Here is a 27,915-nt window from a genome sequence, read left to right on the forward strand (position 1 = left end):
CGTTCGTTGAAATCGCTTAAAATGAATCAGAGGTTGTTGGAAATCAAAGATAATGTACGTTTCTTGGGATGCTTGTTATGAATTACCATTTATGAAAAAATGAAAATATTTTATGTGCATAATTTGTAGATTATTAATTGAAACGAATTCTGTTTTAAAACAGGAGTAAAAGTATAATTAATATCTGCTAATTCCATTTATCCTGACAACGTAGAAAATAAACTTCACGCAAAGTGGCTTTCTATGCACTCCAATGGCAGGTGAATAGAAACACACAAGTTCCTTTTTAAAAAAGGAGTAAGTTGAGGGTAAAAGAAAACAGCGTGGAATTCAAATATGTATAATAAATAGATCAAGATCCAAATTTCGCATAATCACAGGAAAATTAAGGGTATTCTAATTTTTTTCGAATTCCTACAGGGCCTCGAAAGTTTATCTAGTACATAAATTTATACGAGTACCTGTGATTTCAGGACTCGAATATCATCTTGGGACTCGAATTCGACCCGAAAATCAATTACATCTGATTATACGCGATAACACATAATAAAGATTTTCAAAAACTTAGAAATTTAAGGTGAATTTAAAAAATCATGCCTCGAATGCAGTGTCGGATCCCGAAATTACAAGTACCTGAACGAATTTTTGAGGTGTCGCCCGATTCCTGCTCGGGTACCTGCTCTTTCCTAAACGCGATCTTTGTTATTTTTTATTTGCTACACTAATGTAGGGTTAATAATAGAATTCTTTCAGTGAAAATGATTCGTCGAAGACTTACGATTGCTTGTCTGCTTCAGGGGCTGTCGATTAGCAGCGCGATCATTTTCAGCCTGTGAGCAACCCCAATAATTGGAAAATGTCCAGATTTGCGGCGGCGGGCCTCGTGGCCTTCGATTCCATCAAGTCTAAAGCATCGCAAAAGTTTGCTGGGTAATGTCACGCATGCTCTTTACCTTCTTCGACAACTGAAAAATCGTTTAAGACTATATACATATAGCCAGCGTTCATTCGTTTCTGTCCGTACACGTAATTATTGGCTTGTTTATATGCATAACGTCTTATTTTAATGGGAATAATCGATCTTGCCCTGATAATCCTTTGTTAATCTGATAACCCTGAATTTTTAATCAGGTCATTCCATAAGTAATGCGAGCATTGACGGTTTTTAGGCTATCGTGACCTATTTTACTGCAGTTAACAGTGGATATACACGGTTAATCGTGACTCAAACTCACAAAATGTATTTTGATTTAAATTAGATGTTTAAATTTTGAGCTGTGTTTCCGAATCGCCCCACCAAAACTGGGAACTCAGGTTCGGTATATAACCTAAATTAATTACAAGAAACCGATTAAAGTTGGTTTCAGACCTGGATGTCTTACCGTTTTCGAGATGTCGTGCTAAGGTTAGGTTAGGTTTGGTTAGGTTCTGTGTATGCACAGTATCGAATAGCATATGTTCAGTATCGAATAGCGCATGCTCAGTATCGAATAGCGCATACGTAGTCCTAAAATTGTACAAAAATTTCTTACCACGATATCTCAAAAACGGTAAGACATCCAACTCTGAAACCAATTTTAATCGATTTCTGGTAGTCAATTTAGGTTATGTACCTGAACCTGAGTTCTCAATTTTGGTGGGGCCATTCGGAAACTTATCCAAATTTTGTAACATAGAATTTTTATATGTTGGAAAAATAATATCTCAGGAAATAGTATAAACTTTAGAACAGTGGTTCTCAATTAGAAGTACACGTAATGGTACGCCAGAGGCAGCTGAGTGATGCACGGATAATTTGTGCAATATACAGTGTAACAATTTTAATACTGTTTGATAATCGTAGAGCATCAAATATGGTACGCTTCCTCAGAGTAAATGCCGTAGGCCCCTATTCCGGGCTTTCTCGTGCTTGTGTGATCCCAGCTCTTTCCGAGTTCTCGCAACTCCGATTGGTGGCCACGGGGAGAATGACGATATAGAATAAAGGGTCCCATATACAGGATGTCTCAGAACGACCCTAGAACCCTGGAGGGGTGGTTACTAACAATAAGGTGATTCCGAGCAACTTGGGAACAGATTTTATCAATAATTCGAAAACGAAGCCTTAATCAATATTTTGGCAAAGAAAAAAGTTGTTTGGAATCACCTTAGCAATCACCCCTTTAAGGTTCCTACGATCGTTCTGGGGCACTCTGTATACAAGTCTGTGGCCCCCTATCACTTGTGTATAAACATTTACTCAAGAGCATTGGAATTGACATTTGTGTTATTATTTATATTTCTTAATTATCTATTAAATTTTAAAATATTTAGTAATTAAAAATTATATTATTTTGTTTCTAAACCATTTCGAATATTAATATCGTCAAAATTAGGATTTTGAGAATTTCTGCTTCTTTTATACCATTTTCTCTAGGGAAGTCTACTTTGCTCGATACTGTACATGTTAATTTATTTTTCTTTGTACAATTATTCTGCTAGAAACAAGAAGGAAATATAAGAGAGCACTGTAATTAACTGTATAATCTCTCATAAAACCTTATGTAGGAAACATACTTTGATTGATGATACTGGAATTCTTGAATTTTGGTTTCGGTGATGCGCATTTATGAAAGGATTGAAAACCGCTGATTTAGAAAATAAGAATGAAGAACAGTCTACAATTAGATTTAAATTATGGCTATCTCAACGAGGATTAATTTGTACTTTTTAAGAGGGTTTATCCAGTGTAATGATTTAAAAAAAATTATATCCTGTTTCTCTGGTTCTATTTAGAGTTTTGAAAAGTTTAATAGATGAATTTGGAAAATTGGTGATGTCATAGGATTTAAATTGAATATAAAAGCTTTGTTTGAGTAAAATCTTTTATTTCATTTATTAATGGCTCTATTACTTTATCCCAGTTTAAACTTTTTGAGTGATAACATATCTGCAAAGTTATTGTAATATTTACCATTTTATTTGAAATTTGGATATTTGTTATTTGATACTTTCAGAAAAATAAAGGTTCTTTTTTATTTCAACACCACAGACTTTTGATATTCTGTATCATCGGCAGTATTTATTTTTATTGCAATGTATATATTCAGATATTTTGGACTAATTATATTCCTCAATTAGTCTAAATAGTACAGAGAAACCATAGATATAATGAGGAATCCCAATGACATCAACAGAGATATGGGTTACCATCTCAACCCCATTTAGAGCACCCTCCACCTGTTTCTTAATTGAGTAATTGATCAATTAAAAACAATTAAAAACTGATTGGTTGGTACTATATATAGATAACAAATTTCAAGAACATGTAGTACCTATGTAGTACCTATGTCCTCATCAAAACAAACAAGAAGATCTTAACAGAAAAAAAAATTGTCACGTGAAATTTTCCATCGACTATTTAACTACTGTTTTGAAACATAAACATTTTAGATTAAGCGACTATAGTAGTTCACGTTAATGAAGAGATTCAGTGATGCAACTGTAATTGTCCGATAGGAGGGATAACAAATCTGTGTTTATACCTTATTACGATCAAAATTAAATTAAAATTGGGGCTCTCGCCCCCTCCCCTCCATTTACGCTACTGAAGGGGTTATACTGTCTTTCGAAATAAAGTAATATTTTTTCTGTTGTTTGTAATGCATATTATACATGATTTTAGATTTAGAAGAAGCAATGCCGGCTACGAGGAATTCGAAATGCCCCGGGAGGGTAGCAAAGACAATAAAGGGTTCGAAGATGAAAGAGGATACAGTAGACAAGCGTCTTTTGAATCGCTTCCGGAACCTGAAAGACCACCATTGCGTCACATCGATACGTATTGTAAACCAGAATGTCCCTGCCTATCAAAAAGATACACCATTGCAACGTTGGCCTGTATAGGTGAATAATTAACAGTTTATTTTTCTATTCCTTATTTTCTTTTTAATGAGTTTATATCTTTCTGCTACTATAATATTAAAGCAAAATAGAAGCCTTAAACTTGCATATTATAAAGTACTACATTATAATACTATTGATAAAGACTACATATTTTTGAGTTGTACCTTTTTCAAATAATTTTGAAGTAATTCTTCTGCTAAAAGTGTTATTTTAAAATTGAATGCAAATTAGTAAATTTTAGAGGTGCACGAGAACCCGAGAATATCCGGATCGGGGCGAGAATTGTTTTGGCAGGCTCAAAGTGAATTAGATAGAGCTTTTTGTGAATACATACTTCCAGTCTACGGCCAGGTTCAACTAAGTTCGTCCCGAAACACATTCTCCGAATTTCAGGAATCTCGAGTCGATCGAAGTAATTCCCAATTCGATCCGAGTATCGGATATTTGAAGCTTTCGAGTTCTCGCATACCTCTCGTAAATGTCAAATGAGAGACATAAGCAAATAAAAATTTCAAATAGTAATGTCTCAAATGAGAATAAAACAAGTGCTTCTGGTCGTTAGTGAGTTAATACCTACTCCACTTTATATATTAGGTACGTTGAATGAAGTTTGGGTGAACTTGTAGAAAAGCTACTCCCGCTCCGATTTCGATGATTTTTAAATATGATATAAAATTCGATTCTAGTAATTCTTTTCCTCCAAGCTATATGTCGGATTCGATTAGTTGGCGAGATATTCGCGAAAGAATATTGTTACTACACAGCGAACTCTGCCTATACGTGTGCATCCGTGGCCGTGTGTGCGTTGACTCGCTTGCCTACGGTTTCTGTAAGCAACACCATATGGTTCGGCTCCTATCCATACAACGGGTGAACTGAAAAATCTAGACTGTAAGAGTAAGACTGCTCTGTGTGTCTTGGGTCCGGCGACTTGACCCCCTGGGCTTTTTGCCCGCAAACACAGCAGGGTTCCATTGTGCAGGGCGGCTATTGTGTTACGCGCCGAGAGAATCTCCCTGTATTAGCTCTCGTATCACATCATGTACGCTCTAAACCTAAACCTAAGTTAAACCTAACCTAATCCTAAACCTAACCCTAACCCTAACCTCAAACCACTGGTGTACTGATGACATAAGTATAACTACAGTTTTTTACGAATATCTCGGAAACTAAGGCCGAGCGGCGGTAACATGTATAGGGAAAAGTTGTTCGGAATGATGACCTTGACAACATATTTCAAGATCACGAAAATCGGTGAGGAGGGCAAACTTCTAAACAATTACCGTCACGTATGTCCAATGTCAAAATTACTGGAATTATCGTTGACAGAAACAGTAGATAAGCGAGGATCGCTTGCCGACGCACCACAGCCACGAACGTATACGTGCAGGCGAAATTCAATGTAGTACAGTAATGCTCGGCTAAATTTCACTACGTTCGGGAGTCAGCAGTGAAATTATCGCGAGCAGGGTAGCGTTTTTATTCCGAGAATTAACTCGAGCAGAACTTGACAGAGTAAGAGAATAGATACGATAGGAGGAAGCGAGGTAGACGTACTACGTCTAGCAGCGACGGTCGAGGCACGGCACTTCAAAGAGATGCCGCGAGTGAAAAGAGTGAACATGCAATAACGAGAATTTCACTATCAGTAATTTTCAACTTATTTTTATGAAAATTATACCATTGAATTATTGAGATCCTTCTGATTGAAATGAGTCCAAACACGACGTAAATCGGATTGTATTTATGTTATCTAATAATTTCATAAAAAATCACGTAGAGTTAATCATAATGTAAATCATAATGGATCATGTACAGTAAATATGGTTCAAATTATATCGTGTTTGGACTCATTTTAATCGGAAGAATGTCAACTATCCATCGGTGCTACAATTATAAACGTAAGACGAAAATGACTGAAAATAAAATTTTCTTTACTGTATGTTTACTTTTTCCACTCGCGGCATCCATTTGATGTGCGTCTGTTCTCTTTCTTTTCATTGTATTCATTTTTTGTCCTTGTCTACTGAGATCAGGTTTCGCCAAGCTCGCTGTGCTGAGTGGTGGGAGAAGAGTGGGGCTGGGTCGTGGAAAAACCGAGCAGATTTTAAGCCGAGCATTACTGCAGTACTCATAGTTTTTCGCGAATATCTCTTAAATTAATTGACGATGAGTCCGACATATATTTAGTTTACAAGTTAGAGGAAAAAAGTTGCTTAAAATATCGAATTTTACAACATATTTAAAAATCATCGAAATCGGAGGAGTTTACTAGAAGTTCACCGAATATACATTTAATTAATGAAATAGTAATGAGCTACGAATTTTTTAATTTCATTTATAATAGAAATATTTTTGTATTGAAAAATAAAAATGACACGATTGTGTACGTGTTCAGATTCTGTGATAACAAATCTATGGATTTGATATAGTTTCACAGTTTAAAAAAGATTTGTCATTTGTCTAGGATTCATAATTTCGTTCGGCATGAGGTGTAACATGGGCATGGCGAAAATGGTCATGAAGAATACCACCGAAGGAGATAATCACACTCTGATGTTCAATTGGACAGTAGGTACAGAGAGTGCTCTAGATTCGTCCTTCTTTTGGGGTTATCTAGTAACCCAAGTACCAGGAGGATTCTTCGCTTCTCTGTACCCTGCGAACAAGATATTCGGAGCTGCCATCGCCGTATCTTCGTTCTTAAATTTACTGGTACCTGGTGCTTTGAAAGTCGACCCCATTGTTGATATGTTTGTGCAAGTCTTGAAAGGATTGGTGGAGGTGAGATTTCTATTTAATTATGAAATGAAATATCATAAAATATAGTAGGCAAATGAGATAGTCCATTTTTTGCTATATTTTGGAAGAGAGCTATAATGATTTTCGACACGTTAAATTTGATTATAAAAATATTCTCGATTTTTGAAGAACTATCTATTATACAGGGTGTCCCAGAACTGGGGTAGGAACGGAAGAGGGATGATTGGTAAGGTCATTCTAAACAACTTTTTCCTTTGCCAAAATGTTAGTTAAGGCTTCGTTTTCGAGTTATTATCGAAAAACACTGGCCAATTAGAGCGCGCCGTTAGCGCGGGCCGAACCACGAGAGTGTTGGGTATGTTCCGCGCGGTCGTGATCAAGTGCATCGGCACCACGTCGGTGTAATAGGATTCGCTGTTCATGAGTAATCAATAATTCGATACAATTATTCTTTTCTTTTTTTTATTCATTATCCGATGCAACTTCTACTCAACGAATCCTATCATACCGACGTAGTGCCGAGGCACTTGATCACGACCGCGCGGAACATACCCAACACTCTCGTGGTTCGGCTCGCGCTAACGGCGCGCTCTGATTGGCCAGTGTTTTTCGTTAATAACTCGAAAACGAAGCCTTAACCAACATTTTGGCAAAGGAAAACGTTGTTTAGAATGACCTCACCAATCATCCCTCTTCCGTTCCTACCCCAGTTCTGGGATACCCTGTAGAAATACTAGCGTAACTAGGTAGGGGCAATGATAGACTGGACTCTAAAAAAATGTGGAAATTTGGTAAATTATTCTACAATTATATGATTTAAAAATTTCATAATTATAAAATTTAAAGATTTTTAAATTTCAGAGCTTAAAAATTTTTAATTTCTAAAATTAAAAAATTTTTAAGGGCCCTGGTCCACCCTTAAAAACTCTAGTTATGTCAATGTATAGAAATAATAAAAAGGTAATAAAACAGGGAGATGGAAATAATGATACAAAATTAAATAATCATGAGAAAGATTTTAAAGTATGAGAAAAGAGAGTATAATATAGAATATTAATTTAATTTGAAACGTGGGAGAGTAATTATATTCCACATACTTATACCAAATGAAACTTTAGAACAGATTCATAAAATGTCAAATTTTAAACATTACTTAACATTTATAAGGTGTTCGACAAGAGGTGTGACAAATAATAATTTTGGGGGTCCAAATAAGACGAAATAGCGTTCGCGGCTTTGTTTTTTAGTTATAAACGTTAAAATCTTCGGGTGAAAAGCGCCTTAAAACTGCCAATCTGCACAGTACCGACGATTGAACGTCGTGTCAGTAGGGGCGTGTACAGTTACAGCCAACAGTCATTGAATACTAGGAGTTCACCACGTGCTATTCTGTTTCTAATAAGTGCTGCAATCATTAAAGTAACGTGTGAACAATTAACAATCTCATAATAATGTACGATATGCGTTATAACATTTTATCTGAAATTTAAAAAAAAGGTTAATGCTGAGCAACGTTTTGTTAGCACTTCATGTCATACTATAACAAAAAGGAACACAATATAATGTAGTAAGCTTCTAATATTCAAGGATTGTTGGCAATGACTGTACACGCCTCTACTGACACGATATTCATTCGTCGGTGGTGTCCAGATTGCCGATTTTAAGGCGCTTTTTATCCGAAGCTTTTAACGTTTATAATTAAAAAACAAAGCCGCCAACGCTATTTTGTCATTCTTGATTTTCGTCGTATTTGGATCTCCAAAAGCATCTTTTAAAGTTTGTCCCACCTATTGTCGAACACGGTGTATTATATGTTATTTAAATATTCTGAAAAGTGTTTTGTGCTCAAAAAGTAAAAGGTTATATTTTATCTTAGGCTACCATATTTTTCACGTTTCTTACTAATTGTTTAATAAGGGTTAAATCTAATTTTTACAATTTTCTGTTTTCTCAGGGTGTCACGTATCCGGCGTGTCACGGTATTTGGAAATATTGGGCGCCACCCTTGGAGAGATCACGTTTAGCCACACTGGCATTTTGTGGCTCCTATGCTGCAATGGTTATAGGAATGCCACTTTCAGGTTGTTTAACCTCAGTATTCGGCTGGACGGCGTCCTTTTATTTCTATGGTAAGCCAGTCCCTTAATATATCGACTATAATAACGACCACTGATTATATTGGTCCTGCAAATTCAATTAAATTAAATAGATATCTAAAAGCACCAGATTTTGATTGTTTTTAATATTGAACCAACGATGTAGATGAAGAGTGTTAAATTAAAAAATAAAATTCAAGAATTAAGTGTCTATATTAAGTATTTATCTTTAAATTGAAAATAAACTAAAAAATTAAATAGATAAAGAATTTAGCATAAACCAGCATTTACAATAATTTTTCATCTCAATAGAAATTAATTTTCCGTCATTTCGACCAATTTAGTAGATTTAGTGTTATTATAGCTTGCGCAGTGGGCAACGGAGCACCAGTGATGCACTATTGTCGGATTTCTGGTGCATGCATATTACAAAAGTACTAGGAGCATCTCAATGACGTACTTACGTTCTTGAAGTATAAAAGTATCATTCGGCCCCAAATCAAGAAGATATGTAGAGGAAGTTTTCAGGAGGGGAAAAAGCTTTAATAAATAATATACAATACCATTTAAATAATAATAATAAAATGTATTGCTATTTTTACGTCTAACGGCCGATTTATTGTACCAATATCAACCGTTGTTGTAAGGGTAAGAGAAACTGTAGAAAACTACGTGGGTCACTTTCATGGGTGTAATGTATACGGCTATAGAATCACATGATATTTTCAGACTCCTAGTGAGAAAAAGATCCTACGAAAGCACATCACTGCTGGGCACTTGCCCAGGGCCTCCCGTTTGAATACTTCGACAACATTATTTTTATCACCCAATTTTACAATTAAACATAAATACAAAATATTCCGGTTATGTTATACAGTAGACTTTCGTTATAAGAAGGAGGTTGTAGGAGTGGAAAATTTTGCAAGCTTCCAAGGTCTCTTTTTAGGTGTATGCGTGGGGGTGGGGGGGTCTTCGTAGGCTTGACGATGAAGGAGCTGCACCAGTATTCTTGAAAATCTGTGTGAAGATCAAATCGCTCAGGTGGCAATATAACGAGAGTGTACTATATATACCTTTACTAGAATAGATTTTAAGGTTGTTTGTTTCTAATGAAATATTTTAAAAAATATGAATATTCTTGACCGAAAGAGTAATGTAAATAATTGAAATTTTCAGGTATGTGTGGATTGGTTTGGTACTGTTTTTGGCTATGGTTAGCCTTTGAAAAACCATCCAAACATCCTTGCATTTCTGCACGGGAGCTTCGTTACATCGAAGACTCTCTCGGCCAAGGACAAGCTCAAATACCAATTCCAACATTTTCAACAACGCCGTGGCGTAAGTTCTTTACGTCGATGCCGGTTCACGCCATAATCGTGGCCAACTTCTGCAGATCCTGGAACTTTTATCTACTAGTGCTCTTCCAAGCTCGTTTTATGCACGAAGCCTTCGGCATGCCTCTAGTGGAAGTGAGTCTCGAGCTGCAGTATTTATATATTAGAAATAAAAATTTTATTCAATATAACTTCTAAGCTCTTTCAATCTTGCAATATCAAATAGAAATAAATGTTAACATCCACCAATAACATTTTAGCGTATAAGATATAGTATAAGGTATAATTGAATAATGAATGATTCTACATGTAAAAATAATTCAAAAATAGACAATACATTTTTTTATAACAAAATTTAGTTTCCAACGAATTGAATTTGAATGAATATTTTGTTTTGTGAATTTACCAAATTTTTATTTATAAAGACATATTTAAGAAACTTGCATAATTTTATAATGTTAATAAAAGTGAAACGTTACTTTTGCTGTTATTTCAGACGGGTGTAATTGGTTCTCTTCCACACTTGCTGATGACGATGATCGTGCCTTGCGGAGGATTACTAGCTGACTACCTACGAAAACGTGAAATATTATCGACGACGAACGTCAGAAAACTGTTTAATTGTGGTGGTTTCGGCATGGAGGCAATCTTCTTCCTGGTGGTAGCCAACGCGACCACCCATAGAAATGGTACAGCTGCGATCGTTGCTCTTGCATTCGGTGTTGCTTGCAGTGGCTTTGCCATTTCCGGTTTCAATGTTAACCATCTCGACATCGCACCCAGATATGCAAGTATTTTGATGGGAATGTCTAATGGAGTCGGTACGATAGCAGGACTTTTGGTACCATTTTTCGTGGATAATATTACGGAGAAGAAGGTATGTTTGATGAGAATTAATTATTTTAAAGAAAGATTAATATTGATTGCTTTAATTAATTACTTAATATTAGATGATTTCTTATCCAATCAATAGAATATTTGTAAAGATCAATTGTTTTTCTTTTTATGATTGGCGTAACTAGGTAGAAGCCAAGAGTAGACCCCCCCCCCCAATTGGGACGACTCTCTCATCATTCTAAAGTTCTAAAGTTCTCAGATTTGACTATTTTCTTGCAAAATTTTGCGAAATACGAAATACTGTATACTTATCACTGTTAATGAGACTAAGAAATTTGGCTCACCCCAGACAAAAATCCTAGTTACACCAATGCTTGTTATAATATTTTGAAAAATTGTTTTGCTCCTCTTCAGCATTTTTGTTCATTATTTTTATAGTACATTGTTAACTTAATAGACGAACAGTTTTTCATGCATGTCTTTAGATATTATTAATAAATGATTATAGTTATGTGATTAAAAGTATTTCCTTATAAGAATAAAGAGTTGATAATTATGATGTGATATTTATCAAACTAAATTTCCATTTAATCTCTGTTATTATCAATATCATAATTTCTAGTGAAATAAAGACATATACAGGGTGTTCGATAACAGTTGGGCAATATTTTAAGGGGTGATTCTAGGGATCAAAATAAGACGAAAATCAAGAATAATGAAATAGCGTTTACGGCTTTGTTTTCCAGTTATTAATGTTTAAAAATTCGAGTGAAAAGCGCCAGAAACCTGCAATCCGCTCGGCACCGGCAACCGAACGTCACGTCAGCAGGAGTCGGTACAGTCATAACCAAGAATCGTTGAATAGTAGAAACTTACCTCGTACTATTCTGTTTCTCGGTACTGCAGTATTCGGTTTCGATTTAAAAAAAACTCGATTTAATCAAAACTACAGAAGAAATCCTACAACAAACCCTAAACAAACTTCAAAAATTCTCAGAATTAACTGGCTTTAAATTCTCACAATCCAAAACCACTGTAACTATTATATTTTCTCAAGACAGAATAGCCCACTTGTAATAAATCTCCTTCTCGGCGGACTCTCGGCGAACTTCAAACTCTCGAACAAACAAAAATTCTAGGATTAATTTTCGACAAAAAACTCACCTGGATACCTCGTCTAAAATCACTAAGAGACAAATGCAACCGACGCCTAAATATCCTAAAGATTCTGTCATCGAAGATCTGGGGAGCAGAATTCCAAATTATAAAAAACACATACATATCGTTCATTCGTTTCAAAATTGATTATGGTTCCTTAATCTATGACTAAGCAAAACAAAAAGCACTAAATATGCTCTCCCCAATCAACAACACAGCGGCAAGACTAGCTACTGGAGCCTCCCGTACGAGTCCAGTTGAAAGTATGCTGTGCAAAACACGCTCCCAACTCTGGAACATAGAAAAAAAAAAACTAAGCCCCGACTATGCGTTAAAAATCGCATCATCTCCAAACTGCTCAGCTTACCAAAAAAGTTTTCCCAATAACTATGTACAGTAAAAGCTGGATATATGCAACAAACATTGGGACCCAGACGTTGCATATATCCAGCCGAGGTGTCGATTCTGGGCATTTAAAGTTGCATATATCCAGTCGAGGTGTCGATTCTGCGTCCGTACACATCGTTTGTATTCAACCGCGATACCTATTCTACGTTCGTATACAACATGCGACGTGTTGCATGTTGCATGTTGCGTGTTTGATGCATCTTTGGTGTACGGCCTGCCTTATGTTTGGTATCATTTTAATCAGAAAAATCTCACAAATGCGTTAGTAAAAGTTTCATTGAGAAAAGGTTAAAAATAAAAAGGTTTTATCGTTGAATTAATATTAGTCACACCAATATTACGGTAGGATCATATTACACGGTTTCCTGGTCGAGCGGCTCGGTTTGCCTAGGGGGATCCCCCCAAGTGGAGGGGATAGCGATGTTTCACTTATCCAAGCATTTTTTCGTTGAATTTATCCAGGTTTTACTGTACACGGCTTCCTCGTCGAGCGTCTCGGTTCGCTTAGGGGGATCCTCCCAAGTAGAGGGGATAGCGATGATGCATATATTCAGCCAATCTTTCGTTGCATATATCCAGCTTTTACTGTAAACCAATTTAGAAAGAAATCAAGACCTCCGAAACCATTCAATATCCGCATACAAAAATATTTCAGAGAAATAAACCTCCAACTACCTCTCATTTTGCCAACAAAACAATATCTAGTTCCGCCATGGACATTAAAAACTCCGCAAATACTAGCAGAAACAGCTGCAAGCCCAAAAAATAGTACGAACCCACTAATCACGAAAAATCTATTTCTAGAAAACCTCAACAAATTTCCAGAGTATATCAATATTTTCACAGACGGTTCTAAATCTAAAAACAATGCTGGATGCGCAATTATCGTAGACAAGAAAGAAGAAATACTTATCAAACTCCCAAAACATTACTCAGTATTCTCGAGCGAAGCTTATGCCATCCTGTAAGCAATATACTACATTAAAAAATCCAACCAATCAAATTTTATTATTAACACTGACTCAATGAGTACCCTTTTATCACTGAAAAATATAAAATCAGAAAACCCCATTATAAAAGAAACAATAGAAGAAATATCTAAACCGAACACCAAAAATATACTGTTTCGATGAGTTCCTTCCCACGTTGGCATAACAGGAAACGAACAAGCTGATGACGCTGCTAAAAGAGCATCTCTATTGGAAGAACACTCTCAAATACCAGTCTACTATCAGGACCTGGAAAACTCAGTAAAAGCGCTATTGGAATCGTTACGCAATGAACAGTGGATAAATTCGAGACACACCTACCTTAAAACGTTAAGAAAGAACATCTTCGAACACAATCCAGCCCTATCGCTATCCAGAGCGGACCAAGTCCGGATAACCAGATTGAGAATCGGTCACAAAAATTTAACCCATATCCACCTGATGACAAAGGAAGAACCGAAGAAATGCTCGGACTGCGACGAAAACTACAGTGTTAAACACATTTTATTGCGATGCCCCAAATACAGCGGAAAAAGACTCAAACATAATTTCCTCAATGAAGCTCGCACCCTGCTTAACAGCCACAACCAGTGTAAAAATATAGTGAATTTTCTAAAAGGCATTGAACTGTACAACTCGCTATAGCTACCTAATACTTTGACTACCTACAAATGTAACAGTGGTCGCTAATAACCACGAGGTGTATGCGACCTTAAACAATTAAATTAAATTAAATTAAATTAAATTAAATTAAATTAAAGGAAAACGTAATAGAGACCAAAGCTTTGTAATGAAAAAAAAAGATCCAATTTTATTGGTCTTAAAAATCATTATACGCTCTATTGATTGGATAAGAAGAAAATTGAATTTCATCTAATATAATGATTAATATTTTTTTTAAAGGATGCACAAAGTTGGAAGAACGTCTTTATTATAGCAGCTTGTGTACACATATTTGGTGTAACATTTTATGCGATATTTTGTTCCGGAGAATTACAACCGTGGGCTGATCCAGTTGCAGAAGAGCAAAAGAGTTGGAACGCTTTGGATGAATTTGGACAAACGAAACCAGCAGTTCCGCCGCCGCCAAATACCATGCAATCTGAATTTATTGTACGTATTGTTTATCATTCTTTATACAAAAATAACATAATATTTTGTGGGGGTTGTTTTTAGTAATCCTCATAAGTATCATAATAACGGTAACAATATAACTTTATTCATTACACGGTATTGTAATGTTTTACGACTTAGAATATTTGTAATTAACTCACTGTTTTATTTGATCTAATCCAGGCCGGCGTTGGGGGGAGGGGGGGCAATCGTCCAGGGCGCTAGATCTGAAGGGGGCGCCGCAGCCCGGTGTCCCTAGTTTAGATTAGTAAAGTTGCTATGTAGTTTAACAATTTTTACAATCTAACTACAGATTCATCGTTTCATATTATTCCCTTGTCTTTTTTTCTTAAAAATTTTGTACCCCTGAATGGGCGCCACGATAATCTCGCCCAGGGCGCGAATATTGCTAAAACCGGCCCTGGATCTAATAATAAGTGATTCATTACATTCATTAGCATTCATGGTGTTTAGTTGCATTTTCTATTTCTTAAAACCGAACCTTACTTTGACAACTTGTTAGTCACTCATTGTCAGTCCTTTTAACCCTTGAACAGTGGAGCCTGGGTCAGTCATGACCCAAACTTACAAACCATATAGAAAAATTTTAACCTAAAGTTGAATGTGTTATTTTTAAACGAAGAAGTTTCATATATTAGAAGAATAATTTTTAAAAGAATAGTGTATAATTTAAAAAATGATAAAAACCGTGAAATACAAAATTAAATTAAAATTGTGACTCTCTCCATGGTCCACCGTCCAAGGGTTAATTTTATAGATACCAAATTCTTAATTTTTCATTTATAACGAAAAATTCATAGTTAGTAATAAAGGTTCTTTGGGCAAATAATAGGTACATATTAGAAAAAAAAATAATGTCGAAGAAGAATATTCCACCTCTCACCTCAGTATTTGAAAAATGCGAGACAAATACCTATTTAGTTTAATATTCATTTCAAAACGAGTTGATTCATTTAATAATTAATAATGTAGCTAAGGATTTCATAAGTTTATCAGTATTGCAGTCCATATTTTGGCAATGAGATTGAATTGATCTAACCGAACCTGACCTAAAAAATTGTGGAAGATTAGGTTCAGATTAATACAACTGAATATAGCCCTCAAATACTATATTTTTCAATACTAACGTCAATAATTATATTTTTCAAATTTCTTTATTCATAACTATTTAACAAACAACGACCGTCAAGTAAAACTTTTCAAAAGTAACTCAGAATGATGGCCTTAAATATACAGGGTGTTCAACAACAGGTGGGAGATTTTTTAAGAGGTGATTCTAGGGATAAAATAAGACGAAAATCAAGAATGACGAAATAGCGTTTGTGGCTTTGTTTTCCAGTAATTGACGTTTAAAAATTCGAGTAAAAAGCACCTAAAACCTGCAATCTGCCCAGCACCGACAACTGAACGTCAGGTCAGCAGGGGTAGGTACAGTCATAACCAAGAATCATTGAATAGTAGAAACTTACCTCGTGCTATTCTGTTTCTCGGTACTGCAGCATTCGGCTTTCTCTCTTGGTTCTGACTGTACCCACCCCTGCTGATCTGACGTTCAGTCGTCGGTGTTGGGCAGATTGCAGGTTTTAGGTGCTTTTTACTCGAATTTTTAAACGTTAATTACTGGAAAGCAAAGCCACAAACGCTATTCCGACATTTTTGATTTTCGTCTTATTTTGATCCCTAGAATCATCCCTTAAAAAAATCTCCCACCTGTTGTCGAACATCTTGTGTATTAATTAATAATATAATCGACATTTGAAGGCGGTATCTTTTTCTACGTATCCACCAACATGTTTTATTTCGAATAATCTACTATGTCAACAAATTTTGAATTTCGGACTCCATTATAATTTCGCAAATTTTGGACCTAATTGTTATTGCAAATTAAGTAGGCCCTCTAAAGTTTGATTGCCCCGGCCTCTATAAATCTTATTCGGTCCTGTTGACTTCTAAATATTCTGATGAAATTTGTTGATTTTTCACGAAATATTATGCGTACTTTTTTTAATATCAACAATGATACGATTTGTATAATTATTAAATAATAAAATTTCTCTTCTTCAGAAACAACCATCCATGGGTGGAGGTGAAACGGACGACTGGAACAATTACGAGCAACCTCCCGCGGACAATATGTACGTCCAACAAGAAAAAGCACCCGTAATAAGTTACGGGTCGACGGAAACCAACGCCAGCAATCCTTTCCATTCGACGAACCCCTTCGTTACCGACATAAACGCGTCTCTGGTACAACCACCAGCAACGAACGACTATACGTACGATGTTACACAGCAAAATCAGCAATGGAATTAAATTCATCGAGAAGAAGAAGAAGAAGAAAAGAAAGATGAAGAAGAAGAAGACGAAGAAGAAGAAAGAAGAGTAAATCCAACAAGCGTAAGGAAATCTTCTGTTCAAGGTGACTGATTCTTTAATTTTAAAGCTGCTTCTGGTACTCATTCGACCTGCTTAGCTAATATTCTAATCTATTTCTTAATCTTAAATCATAGAATTTCATTTCTTGGTTCAGTTTATCTCAGTAAAGGGATCAGATACTCAGGAAGAAATTCTTATAGCAATCTTTGATATTTTCAGTCATAGTAATTAATCAATGAATGCAGTATCAGAAACACGTTGAAAGGATTATTCAGAACCTCCAAATAATTGAAATTAGTACACATTGCAAGGGATGAAATTTTCTTTATTGCAATACCTAAGAGTGCAGGGTATAGTGCTGTAAGTCGACAATTACATAAATTAAAATTAACAAAAAAAAGATAGAAAGAGATCAAAAGGATTTCAGTGAAAGAAATCATAGAGGACACTTTCTACATTAATTATCAGCAAGTTATGTACGCTTTCACGCTGAAGAAACGAAGCCAATCGAAATGAAATATTCGATGAGTCTGAAATTGGCCTGTCCATTGAATATATCTTCCACTGATGCAGGAAATAAATGAAAAATAAAAAGATAAGAAGTGGAAGAGAGCGGCCTAAGTTGAAAGTAGCTAAGCTTAATATTAACAAGATACAAAGCAAATGTGATTTCTAAGAGAACGTAAGCAGACAATAATCAACGGCCAAACCTTCGCAGACAATAATTATTAATCGAAGACAATAACGAGAAGGTTTTGGCGAGAGAAATCGGTTCAGCACGATCAGCTGATACTTTTAGGTATTTCTGTGTTCTTCTTTCTTTTCGCGTTGATGGCTGACTTTTAAATGATGGAAAACAGTAGAAACATAGCAATAAAAAGAAAAAAAAAAACAAAGGAATGAATCAATGCCAAGTATAAATGGCGAGGAGAATGGTGAATCTCAAAACAGTACATGTCGGTCCTCGATGATAACCAGAACGAATTAAATTATCGAAACGTCAATATTTTCATGATGATAGGACTGGTGGGTTTTGGTAGTTAAATACATCATTCGGTAACGCTGTTTCGTGAAGCGTTCGGATAAATGGAGTGCATTAATACGTTTATTCAGGTACAAGTCGTATCATAGACGAGGTCATTGTCTAAGCCTTTCGAGTTTAAATGTGTATTCGCAAAAAAACCACACGGATCCTAATGGAATTCTGAAACGTATGAAAGTATTCGTAAGAAAGTGATAACATGATGAAAGTATTAGTTCGATAAGGTATAAAGTACTGTAGGGCTCTATTTGTTGGGACCTGATCACTTTGAGTGGAGACTCATGTTGGGCACCAATAAGATCTTTTGAGTATGTAACCTCTTCGAAGATAACTGTTTTTTATTTCGTATTTTATTTACCTAATAACGTGTTAAGTTAAATGATTTATAAGGTTCCATTTTAATGTAGATACTTGATAGGTTAATTATAGTAAAATTCATTAATCTCTATGTTATAGTACAGGTGTCTTAAAAAAAAAATTCCTTCATTCATGAATTATAATACAGTTTTTCTATAGCAAAATTTCTTAATTGATTAATTCATGAATTATAGTACAATTCGTCGGTAGTAAAATTTCACAATTTTTTAATTTCCAAATTGTAACGTAGCTGTATAGGTATTATATTTAGTATATAATATTATACATATCGTATAGTATAGTATAGTTACCCTAGTTTCTATATTTTTACTATAATATAACTATAGTAAAATTCATCTGTAGTAGAATTTTATAATCCTATTACTGCTAAATTATTGTAGAGTTGAAGTGCTAATTTAGGTGAAATTATTTTATAGTGAAATTCCTTAATTCATAAATTATAGCTCAATTCCTCTATAGGAAAATTTCCTACTTCCTTAACTTTTAAATTGGTAAAAGTATCTTATAGCAAAATTTCTTAATCAATGAATTATAGCAGGTAGAATTTTCCTAGAATAGAATAGAATAAAAACCTTTTCTAGTTAAATTCCCTAATACCTAAATTATAGTGGTTTCACCTTAAAGAAAAATCTCTTACTTCCCAAATTATTCTAGAAGTTTCCTATAGTAAACTTCCTTAATTAGATAAGCTGTAGCAACATTCCTTAATTCTAATCCCTAAAGTATAATAACAACACTTTATTTTAATTTACGTAATGATGCAACAATCATATTTCAATTGATAAATAACAAATTCCAAGCTAATTAAATGCACCGTATTTTTTATTCAGAATTCAATATGAAAGGTCAAAATTTGTATCGTTATTTTTGAAGAGGTTACACAATTTAGCAATCGCGATTTAGAAATTCGTCAAGAATAATGTCAATACGTTGATCGAAATTTCCAGGGACTTCAGTGATGAAATCATCTGGAATTTCTGTATAACGATATCGCGATCTTTCAATTACAGTTTCAACAATTTGGTGCTACGGTTCGGATAGATTGAGTTCTACTGTACGTATTTGATGAAAGTATATACATGAAAGTTTCGAACGTTTGTTCGTGAATTAGGGACACATCGCGTTATTATACATTGTCCTAGATGTTTGTACTTCGTATTATTACTATATTATATATTCGCACACGGGCATAACACGAACACACATACACATACAAACATATAATATATATTTCGTTACTATATACAAACGTTATTTCTTGATCATGTTTGGTGAATCACCAATGGTCAGAGACATTAATATACAGGAAGTTTAAAGAAAAAAGAGATTTCATGATTTACAAGGTAGAGAATATTCTTTAAAAGGAGCAAATAATTCTTGATGAAAACACAGGAAGGAATATGAACATTATCAGAGCCATTTTTAATTTTGATAATTCCATCAAAATTTGTTGACTGTTTGGAAATTAGTGGATCGGCACGACCAAATTAAGATTTTTGGAGCCCCTTTTGTTGCTAAAGGTTCAGAAAATGAAATTTATTCTCAATAAAAGTAAATAACATTTAATCCTAAGGAAAAAGAGCAACGATAAAAAAAATTTTCATTTAATAGTATTTGACATAATAAGTAGAAGGCTTATTACGGGGTCCTAGAAAGCGGGGCGTGGGGTTCCCATTAAAACTCCCTTTAATTTGACCCTGGAGATGAGTGTCTTAAATTTACTGATGTGAAATTTATAACATAAGCTAAGCTTTTAAGATTTGGAAGAATCCAGATACAGTAGATTTTTGTTACATTCTCGTGGAAGGAGCTGTAGCCGGCTGTAGAGGCGAACAATTTTTTAAGCTTTCAAATTTTCAGTTGGAGGGGAAAAAGAAGATAAAAATATAACATTTTCATAGAGTATGATGGTTGTAGAGTGGCACTGTTGTGCTTGAAAATCTGTATGAAGGACAAATCGCTCACGTGGCAATATAACGGAAGTCTACTGTACAGAAAAGAGTACAACAAAAATAAAATGGTACGTTAGTTACCAAAAGTGAAAATTGTTAATAGCTCTAACAATGTACATCTTTCTTCAAATGATGGGTCTCTAAGTATTTAAATTAAGCATACTTTAATGCGTGTTAGTACAATTATTTAAAAATTAATATAAATCTCAATTATCCTATTAAATTCTTAAACTTCGCAAAGAAAATTCATCTGCATTTACTAAAATGATAAATGATGGTCCTACGAATCGTATGTTCAGAAAGGATTAATAATTCCATTTAAAAAATGCGATCTACCTTGTAATTCTTGAATTCTATTTTTCGATCACCCTGTATAGAAAAGGCGAATGAGTTGTCTAATTCATTGCATTGTTTCGCGGGCGAATCGTGATGATACAGATGTATATAATCAAAAAGTATACATAAATCGTATACAGTTTCAACGTCGATCGGTCGTTCAAGAGATTAAATTGAAGAAACATTGAGAAAGGATGATGATTAGATAAAAATTTAGGTCAAGAATTAAATGCGCGACTTTTTTTCTGTAAAACTGCCTAAACTTTAACGCAGGGAGGTTGAAATATTATTGCAAATATGGGAAAAGATTATTGGTTTAATTGAGAATTGTTATTTGTTGAATTTTAATAAATAATGCTACAGAAGAGAAACAAGAAGGTTGGGAATTCAGTTGATGATCTGATAGAAAATGGTGTAGAAACATTGTTGACGGTGAAAGTATTTTATTGTGAATAAGATTATTCGATGATAAGATACAGTGTACATTTAAACTCGAATTAGTCGAGTTGTATCTTCACTATGAATAAAAATATATACAGGTATACATATTATCTAATATGTATATCAGCTAGAGGAAAAGCAAATCGTACAAATGAATTTGCAAATCCAATAAATTATTCAGAAATTCGTCTAAGGGAACAGTAAAAGAAAAAGAAAAAATCGACCCTTTCGTGGCTATTGGTGCATATAGGCGTTCTAGAAGTTCATTCATCATATGCCATAAGTATCTATAGGCATTCAATGAATTTTAGTAGAGAGGATGGTAATAATACAGAAAATTCATTTTTTTTTTATCTTTAAGAAGAGATAGAAGAAAATATGAATAACTTTAGAAAGTTACAAATTTTTCACCTTTTTCAAGGAAAATCAAGAACTTGTCAATCTTGAAATTCAATATTATTTTAGAGCAAAATAAATTGTGAAACTTATAATAATATTATATTAATTTTATAAGGTACTAAATGGATAGTTGAAATTGATAAATAAAACAATAGTAACTTACACTAGGTCAAGCATGGCCAAAGTCCTCTTCGTTATATAGCGGTTCAGTGGTTGTCACAAATTAAAGTTGTGGCTCTTTACATACTCCATCGTCAGTAGGTTAAAGCCACCTACATCAATTAATTATTCTGCACTAAAATAATTAACTTTTAAATAAAAGCTCAGTTACACTAAATCTCTATTATTTTTTTAATATTTTCAAATTGCAAATTTACATATAGTAAAAAACTGTAAACACTATTATTTATCAAAATTTCATTATTATCAAATAATAATATTATCAAATTCTAGTTTTAATAAATATTATTACCGCCTCCTCTACTTCAGTAACTTTCATTTTTCGTTAAAAATGAAAGGGTCAATCAAGAGACGATCGATCGAGAGTTCGCTGTATACGTGTATGTACACATTAAACGTCGAATCATGAAATTACTCGAAATACTATGGTACCTACATTATTCGAGCAGCCCTTCTTTCCGTTGCCCGAGAATCCACGAGATTAGTCAATTTAACGCGATACCTTTTTAAAAGTTATAGATACATAATTAACAAGGATATATGTGGCCAATATATAATTCAATACGCTAAAAGTCGAGTAAGGATTAGATGTTATATACATACGTTTCCTTGATTGTGTCGTGGTGTAACGATAAACATATATGCATACGCATACGCATACGCATATATACGTACGCATTCAGTCCACGATTATCACATTAACCCTTTTGTATTTGAACATTTTTTCTTCTTCATCTTGTGTAGATATCTGATAACAGAAATTCGCTATAAGGTTTCTACGAATCGAATTAACACGTTGACCGTCACTATAGAAATAGCCATATTTAGGACAACCCCATGGAATATACATATACATAATACATTTTATAAATATTAAGGACTGATTTTTTTATTCAGATTTTGAGTTGAGCTTATTTTTTTATATTTTTTATTGTGCACTCTTGTGACATATCTTGTACAGAGGAATATTGAATCCAAATGACCCACTGTGAATTAGAAGCAATGTACTATTAATCTGTAAGAAATTGATCATAAAAGTTTAATTTTTTCTTTTTTACTATTCATACATTATTGTCGATAGTTCTATATCAGCTTTAAAAACATTTTTGAATAGAGAAAGTTAAATTTTTTTTCTTGAGTTTTGCATATATTTAACAGTCAACGTGTTAAAGAATTTCAGTATATTATTTCTCACCTCTAGATGTAATTTCTTTAGTCTTTGAAGACAAGCACGTGAAGAGGTTTTCATAGAAAAGCAATGATTCCATGATTGATATGAGTCTTGATATTTATAAACGGTATGTAAATAACATAATATTAATTGTTATATCTTAATGAATAATACGTACGAAAGGGTTATTATACGGTATCTATGTATGTTGTACGTTACGCGTAATGTTACGAATGATATATTATACATATAGAATGTTTAAAAGAGAGGATCTAAGACTTTAAGCGTTTCTGATATTCATTGAGAAATTTTTTGGTATAAAATTTATTGGCATTTTTGTGAAAAACGTTTCCCTTTTTCAGTTCAATGCAATATTTATATTTATGTGAATATTAAAATTTTTCAGAGGAGAAATATGTGAATAATAGTTACCGGATTATTGATTTATACTATTACATGAAACTGCTAAAATCTGTCTAAAGGATCGAAGGATTTATTTAATTTAGAAAGGAAAAGTTTTCAAATGATGGAATCAACAATTTAATATTGCATTAAAAAAAAAGTTATTGAAGCCATTAGTGCATATTTTGATTCAACAAAACAGTTTGTAAAATGGTGATTTGAAAGTGCAATATTTTGAAATTTGATCTAATATTAAATAATTAATTAAACTAAATACTGAATAATATTATATAGCATTACTGATATTCAATATTAATATTATTTATCATTATAGATATTAAATAATTGACTAAACTGATCAGAGTTAAATCTTCAAACAAGCATTATGATAATCTTTTTTTTATTTATATTCAAATTGTTGTACAAACAGGACCGAATTAAAATTTCTGGGGCCTGGGGCTATCAAACCTACGAGGGCCCTCTTGGTTGATAAAGGTCCAAAAATTGAAATTTCTTCTAAACTAAATTAAATGACATTTAATCGTAAAAAAAGGACAACGGTAAAAAAAATTTAATTGAATATCTTTTAGTAAATGGAAGGCTCATAAAAATAGAGTCCGGGGTTATAATAGTACGTACAATATCGAGCAAAGTGGACTTCCCTAGAGAAAATGGTAATATAGGAGAAGCAGGGATTTTCAAAATCTTAATTTTAAAGATACTGATATTAAGAGTAATTTAGAAAAAAAAATATATAATTTTTAGTTATTAAATATTATAAACTTTAGTATAAAAGTAAAACATATGAATAATAACATGAATATCAATTAGCACAGCTTAATAAGAATTATTACACTATATCATTTAATCTTTCATTAATAACGTTTAAGTAACAAGATATATAAATTTAAAAAGTCTTAGACCCTATTTTTTAACACCTTGTATATTACATATACGCATATATATATATGTATGTATATATCGTTGTGGGCAACATGTACGGTGATCGATAATCGAGGGTATAATCATAATCGAAAAGAATCATTAAAAAAGTTATTTTGAACTTATATAGATATTACGGGTGTGCTTTCGAATATTTACTTTTTGAACGTGTTTCGTGGTGCAGACAATAATATTTCACAATTTCATGCACTTGTTATCACGCAACAAAACCAATAGAATTGCTATGTATTCTAATTCGTTGTTAAGAATTGTTTAAAAATACTCGTTAACTCTTCGTTTAATCTGATCTCTGACAATAATAATAATAAAAAATATAATATATCGAGGACAATAAAACAAGACGATGAACTTCTATTTAAGTATAAATTCATTTTAAAGTGGTGGTATTAATAGTAAAGTCATTAGCAACCATAATCTAACAATATATAAAGACCGAGTTTACACATTATATGTATAACTGACAATGAAATATATAGGCATGGGAAGAAGTCATATAAACTATAGCTTCGAAGAATTGTAAAACATTTTTAATATTATTGGGTTCATTTATATTGGACATTAACTGTATTAGTCTAGTAATAATAACAAAAATATACCTACAATAGACAATAGCTTTACGAAGTTGTTGGATTATAACTAAATAATAGAAACTTGCAAATTATTTTATCATTATTATTTCTTTTATTCTTTTATTTGTACTTAAACTATCTACTAACTTTTTATTTGATCTTATTATTATCAATTCTAATCATTCATATTGAAAAAGACATTTATACATGTACCGCAGAATAGGACTGGCAATATCCTCCTCGCTGTTGTCACGCGACTCCCACTGCTAGTCTGCTGGGTCCCCTACTACAGGCTGATCCTCTCGCTACGCTACCCGAAAGGAAGTGCCGCCACAATAGAATGTAGAAGTCGACATCCCATTTCTGTCATCGCTTACTTGACCCCTGCAACGAAGACGGCTGTGTGCATGAAAATGTGTGTAATGAGCAGAAGAGTTCCATTTAAACGCTGTGGAGAACAGAATATTTTCTTAACACATTTTCACGCACACAGCCGTCTTCGCTGCAGGGGCCACCTCCGTCAAGTAAGCCAGGCCTGTCCAAGTAGGGGAATCCACTCCTAGAACACATGTTTTGGGTTCCCTTCCAACGCTGGTCCTTCAAGTAAGATGGGACGGTTCCGACTACCGTCTCTCCGTCTTTCCTACCGTCTTTGGTAGTCGAAACCGTCCCATCTTACTTGAAGGAGCAGCGTTGGAAGAGGACCCAAAACATGTGTTCCAGGAGTAAATTCCCCTACTTGGACAGGCCTGAAGTAAGCGATGACAGGAATGGAATGGCGACTTCTACATTCTATTGTGGCGGCACTTCCTTTCGGGTAGCGTAGCGAGAGGATCACCCTGTATTAACCATTCTTCTTAACACGCCTTCCATATATAGACTCCTAGTTCCCCCTCTCCTTTCATGCTACGCATGAGTATGGTGGGCGTCGCTGAGAAGTGGGGGAAGAAGTTGTATGCGGCCCGCGAGCCGCAAGTTTTCCAGGCTTACTGTAAAACAGGCATGAACAAACTGCTCGGGCTGGCGTGCACGCGAGCGCTCACGAGTATACAATGAACGGTGTCGTCTTCTTCTCCTGTAGCCTGCAGCTCGTTCGACGCACGCGTGCACCAAAGAGCGCCTGTCTTACTATTTAGTGTCCATGTCTGCTGTAAAGGCATAATAGATAGTGAACAAGTTAAATTGAGACGAATAACATTTTTTATGTTTTTCAGGAAGAATGTTATCAATACATTATTTACTGCAGATTTTGATACCGTTCATTTATACTTTAAAAAATTATGCTGACAATAATGTTTTCTATATTTTATTACAGAACGTATTTTGATAAAAAGCTTCGTGCAATGTATTTTAAGTATAGTTTGCGCTAGTGTTACGTACAACGAAGAGTTAACGACCCTCCTATATTATATAATCAAATCATATTTTCATTTAATTTACGTAAACATTAACGTTTTTCGAAAGAATAATTCGATGAAATTATGAAACTTTGAAATTATTCATCCATTTCAGCCCATTGTTCGCATATGCAGGTCATTAAATTTGATACTATTAGATCAGCAGCCTACTGCACCTTTTTTTTTTATTAATGCAACTAAAACTTTAGAAAAGAAATACAAATTAATATAGTACAAAAAATGTCAAATTCAATGTTGATTTGCTGTTTGACATATAAGAAGTTTGACACGACTGATAACATAAAACTATTACAAAATAATACTTGTGGAACATCAGTTTTAAGTTTACAGCCTGATTGTTAATTACAGCAAATAATAGTTCAGAGTGAAACCGAATTAAAAATACAGTAAAACCTCGATAAGTCGTCATTCAAGGGACCGAGAAATTTAAAAACCATGTAAATTTTAAAATGGTGAGGAAAGGTAAATGACGACTTATTCGGGTGACGACTTATAGAGGTTTTACTGTATTTTAATTCTTATTTTTAACATTTTACCGAGTAAAGAGCAAAACGAGTATGTTTAATTACAAATTACAGATTAAAATATAAATAGAACAAATTGTGCATTAAGGAAAATTTATTTAAAACCATCGAGTGAAGAAAATGGGCTGAAATGGTTTAGGTAAATTTCCTGGTGGAAATCGGAGGATTCCATATAAGTACATATTACGTTGAAACTATGTTACGTTTTTATAATAGTTTATGGCGGACGTAATATTAAATGACAATACAAATAGATAATGATAGAGTCACGATTGCTTATTTGACGTTAATCACTGCGGTTGTAATGCTAATACGGGCAATAACAACCAACGTATTTTGAGCACATTCACATTTTTATGGCATCATCATCGATTCATAGCACTTTCGTTTTTCAGTGAAATGCCGGAAATTAAAATGACATGTTGTTATTTGTTGATTACGTTGATCGTTTGAGTGTTGAGCGGAACGATTTGTAGTTACGTTAACGGAAGAAAGTCACGTATCCGGTCAGCATCGGAAAAACATGAAAGTTTCTTATTTTAATTGCTATTTTACATCAGATACATGCGTTTAAAAAACATATGACGTAAGGAACTTGTGGTAGAGTGGAGTCGACATTTAGTTCTATACTAAAGTGATACATACTGATGGATGCCATTTAATGTAAAATATATTTATTTCATACTGAAGATTAGGGCTGTCCCTAGTATAGGGCAAACGGGGCATTTACCTAGGCCCTGTGCTTAAATACTTTCTAAGTATTGTGAACACGTTACATTAAACTCATCATCAAAATTTACAATAAATGAAAAATACAAAATACGCTTGTTATATTATAGTTTGATTGAAATAGATTTTATGGTTATCTATTGCCAATTGATTGGCGTAACTGAGATTTTTTGGCGGTGGACTATGTAGGTCCTTTAGAAATTTAGAAATTTTGCAATTCTAGAATTTAGAATTGTACAATTTTAAACTGGCTAATTTGTAGGAACAGTTCTGCTAAGAATGATTGATAAAGTTTATAAAGAAGGAGAAAAAGAAAAGTTTATATCATATCATACGTTAAAGTGGAGGGGTCAAATATTGAAGCAACAAAATATTGAGTCAGTAATGTAATGTTTTGTTAAGATAATTATTGAACTATTGCCAAATAAAAA

The 27,915-nt window shown here is 33.8% G+C and overlaps 1 protein-coding gene across 1 annotated transcript in view; it reads left to right on the forward strand.

Moving 5' to 3' along the window:
* VGlut (Vesicular glutamate transporter) overlaps nt 1–25,407 on the forward strand; it is a 29,606-nt gene extending 4,199 nt beyond the window's left edge. The window contains exons 2-9 of the mRNA XM_034327693.2: nt 798–930; nt 3,665–3,885; nt 6,353–6,669; nt 8,603–8,777; nt 9,921–10,213; nt 10,575–10,955; nt 14,374–14,583; nt 16,669–25,407. Of these exons, the coding sequence (XP_034183584.1) occupies nt 857–930; nt 3,665–3,885; nt 6,353–6,669; nt 8,603–8,777; nt 9,921–10,213; nt 10,575–10,955; nt 14,374–14,583; nt 16,669–16,917 (1,920 nt within the window). The 5' untranslated portion in view covers nt 798–856 and the 3' untranslated portion in view covers nt 16,918–25,407. The remainder of the gene's footprint in view (nt 1–797; nt 931–3,664; nt 3,886–6,352; nt 6,670–8,602; nt 8,778–9,920; nt 10,214–10,574; nt 10,956–14,373; nt 14,584–16,668) is intronic.
* Nucleotides 25,408–27,915: the final 2,508 nt, after the last annotated feature.

This window comes from Osmia lignaria, chromosome 2 (assembly GCF_051020975.1).
Source record: "Osmia lignaria lignaria isolate PbOS001 chromosome 2, iyOsmLign1, whole genome shotgun sequence".
Classification (NCBI taxonomy): Eukaryota; Metazoa; Arthropoda; class Insecta; order Hymenoptera; family Megachilidae; genus Osmia; species Osmia lignaria.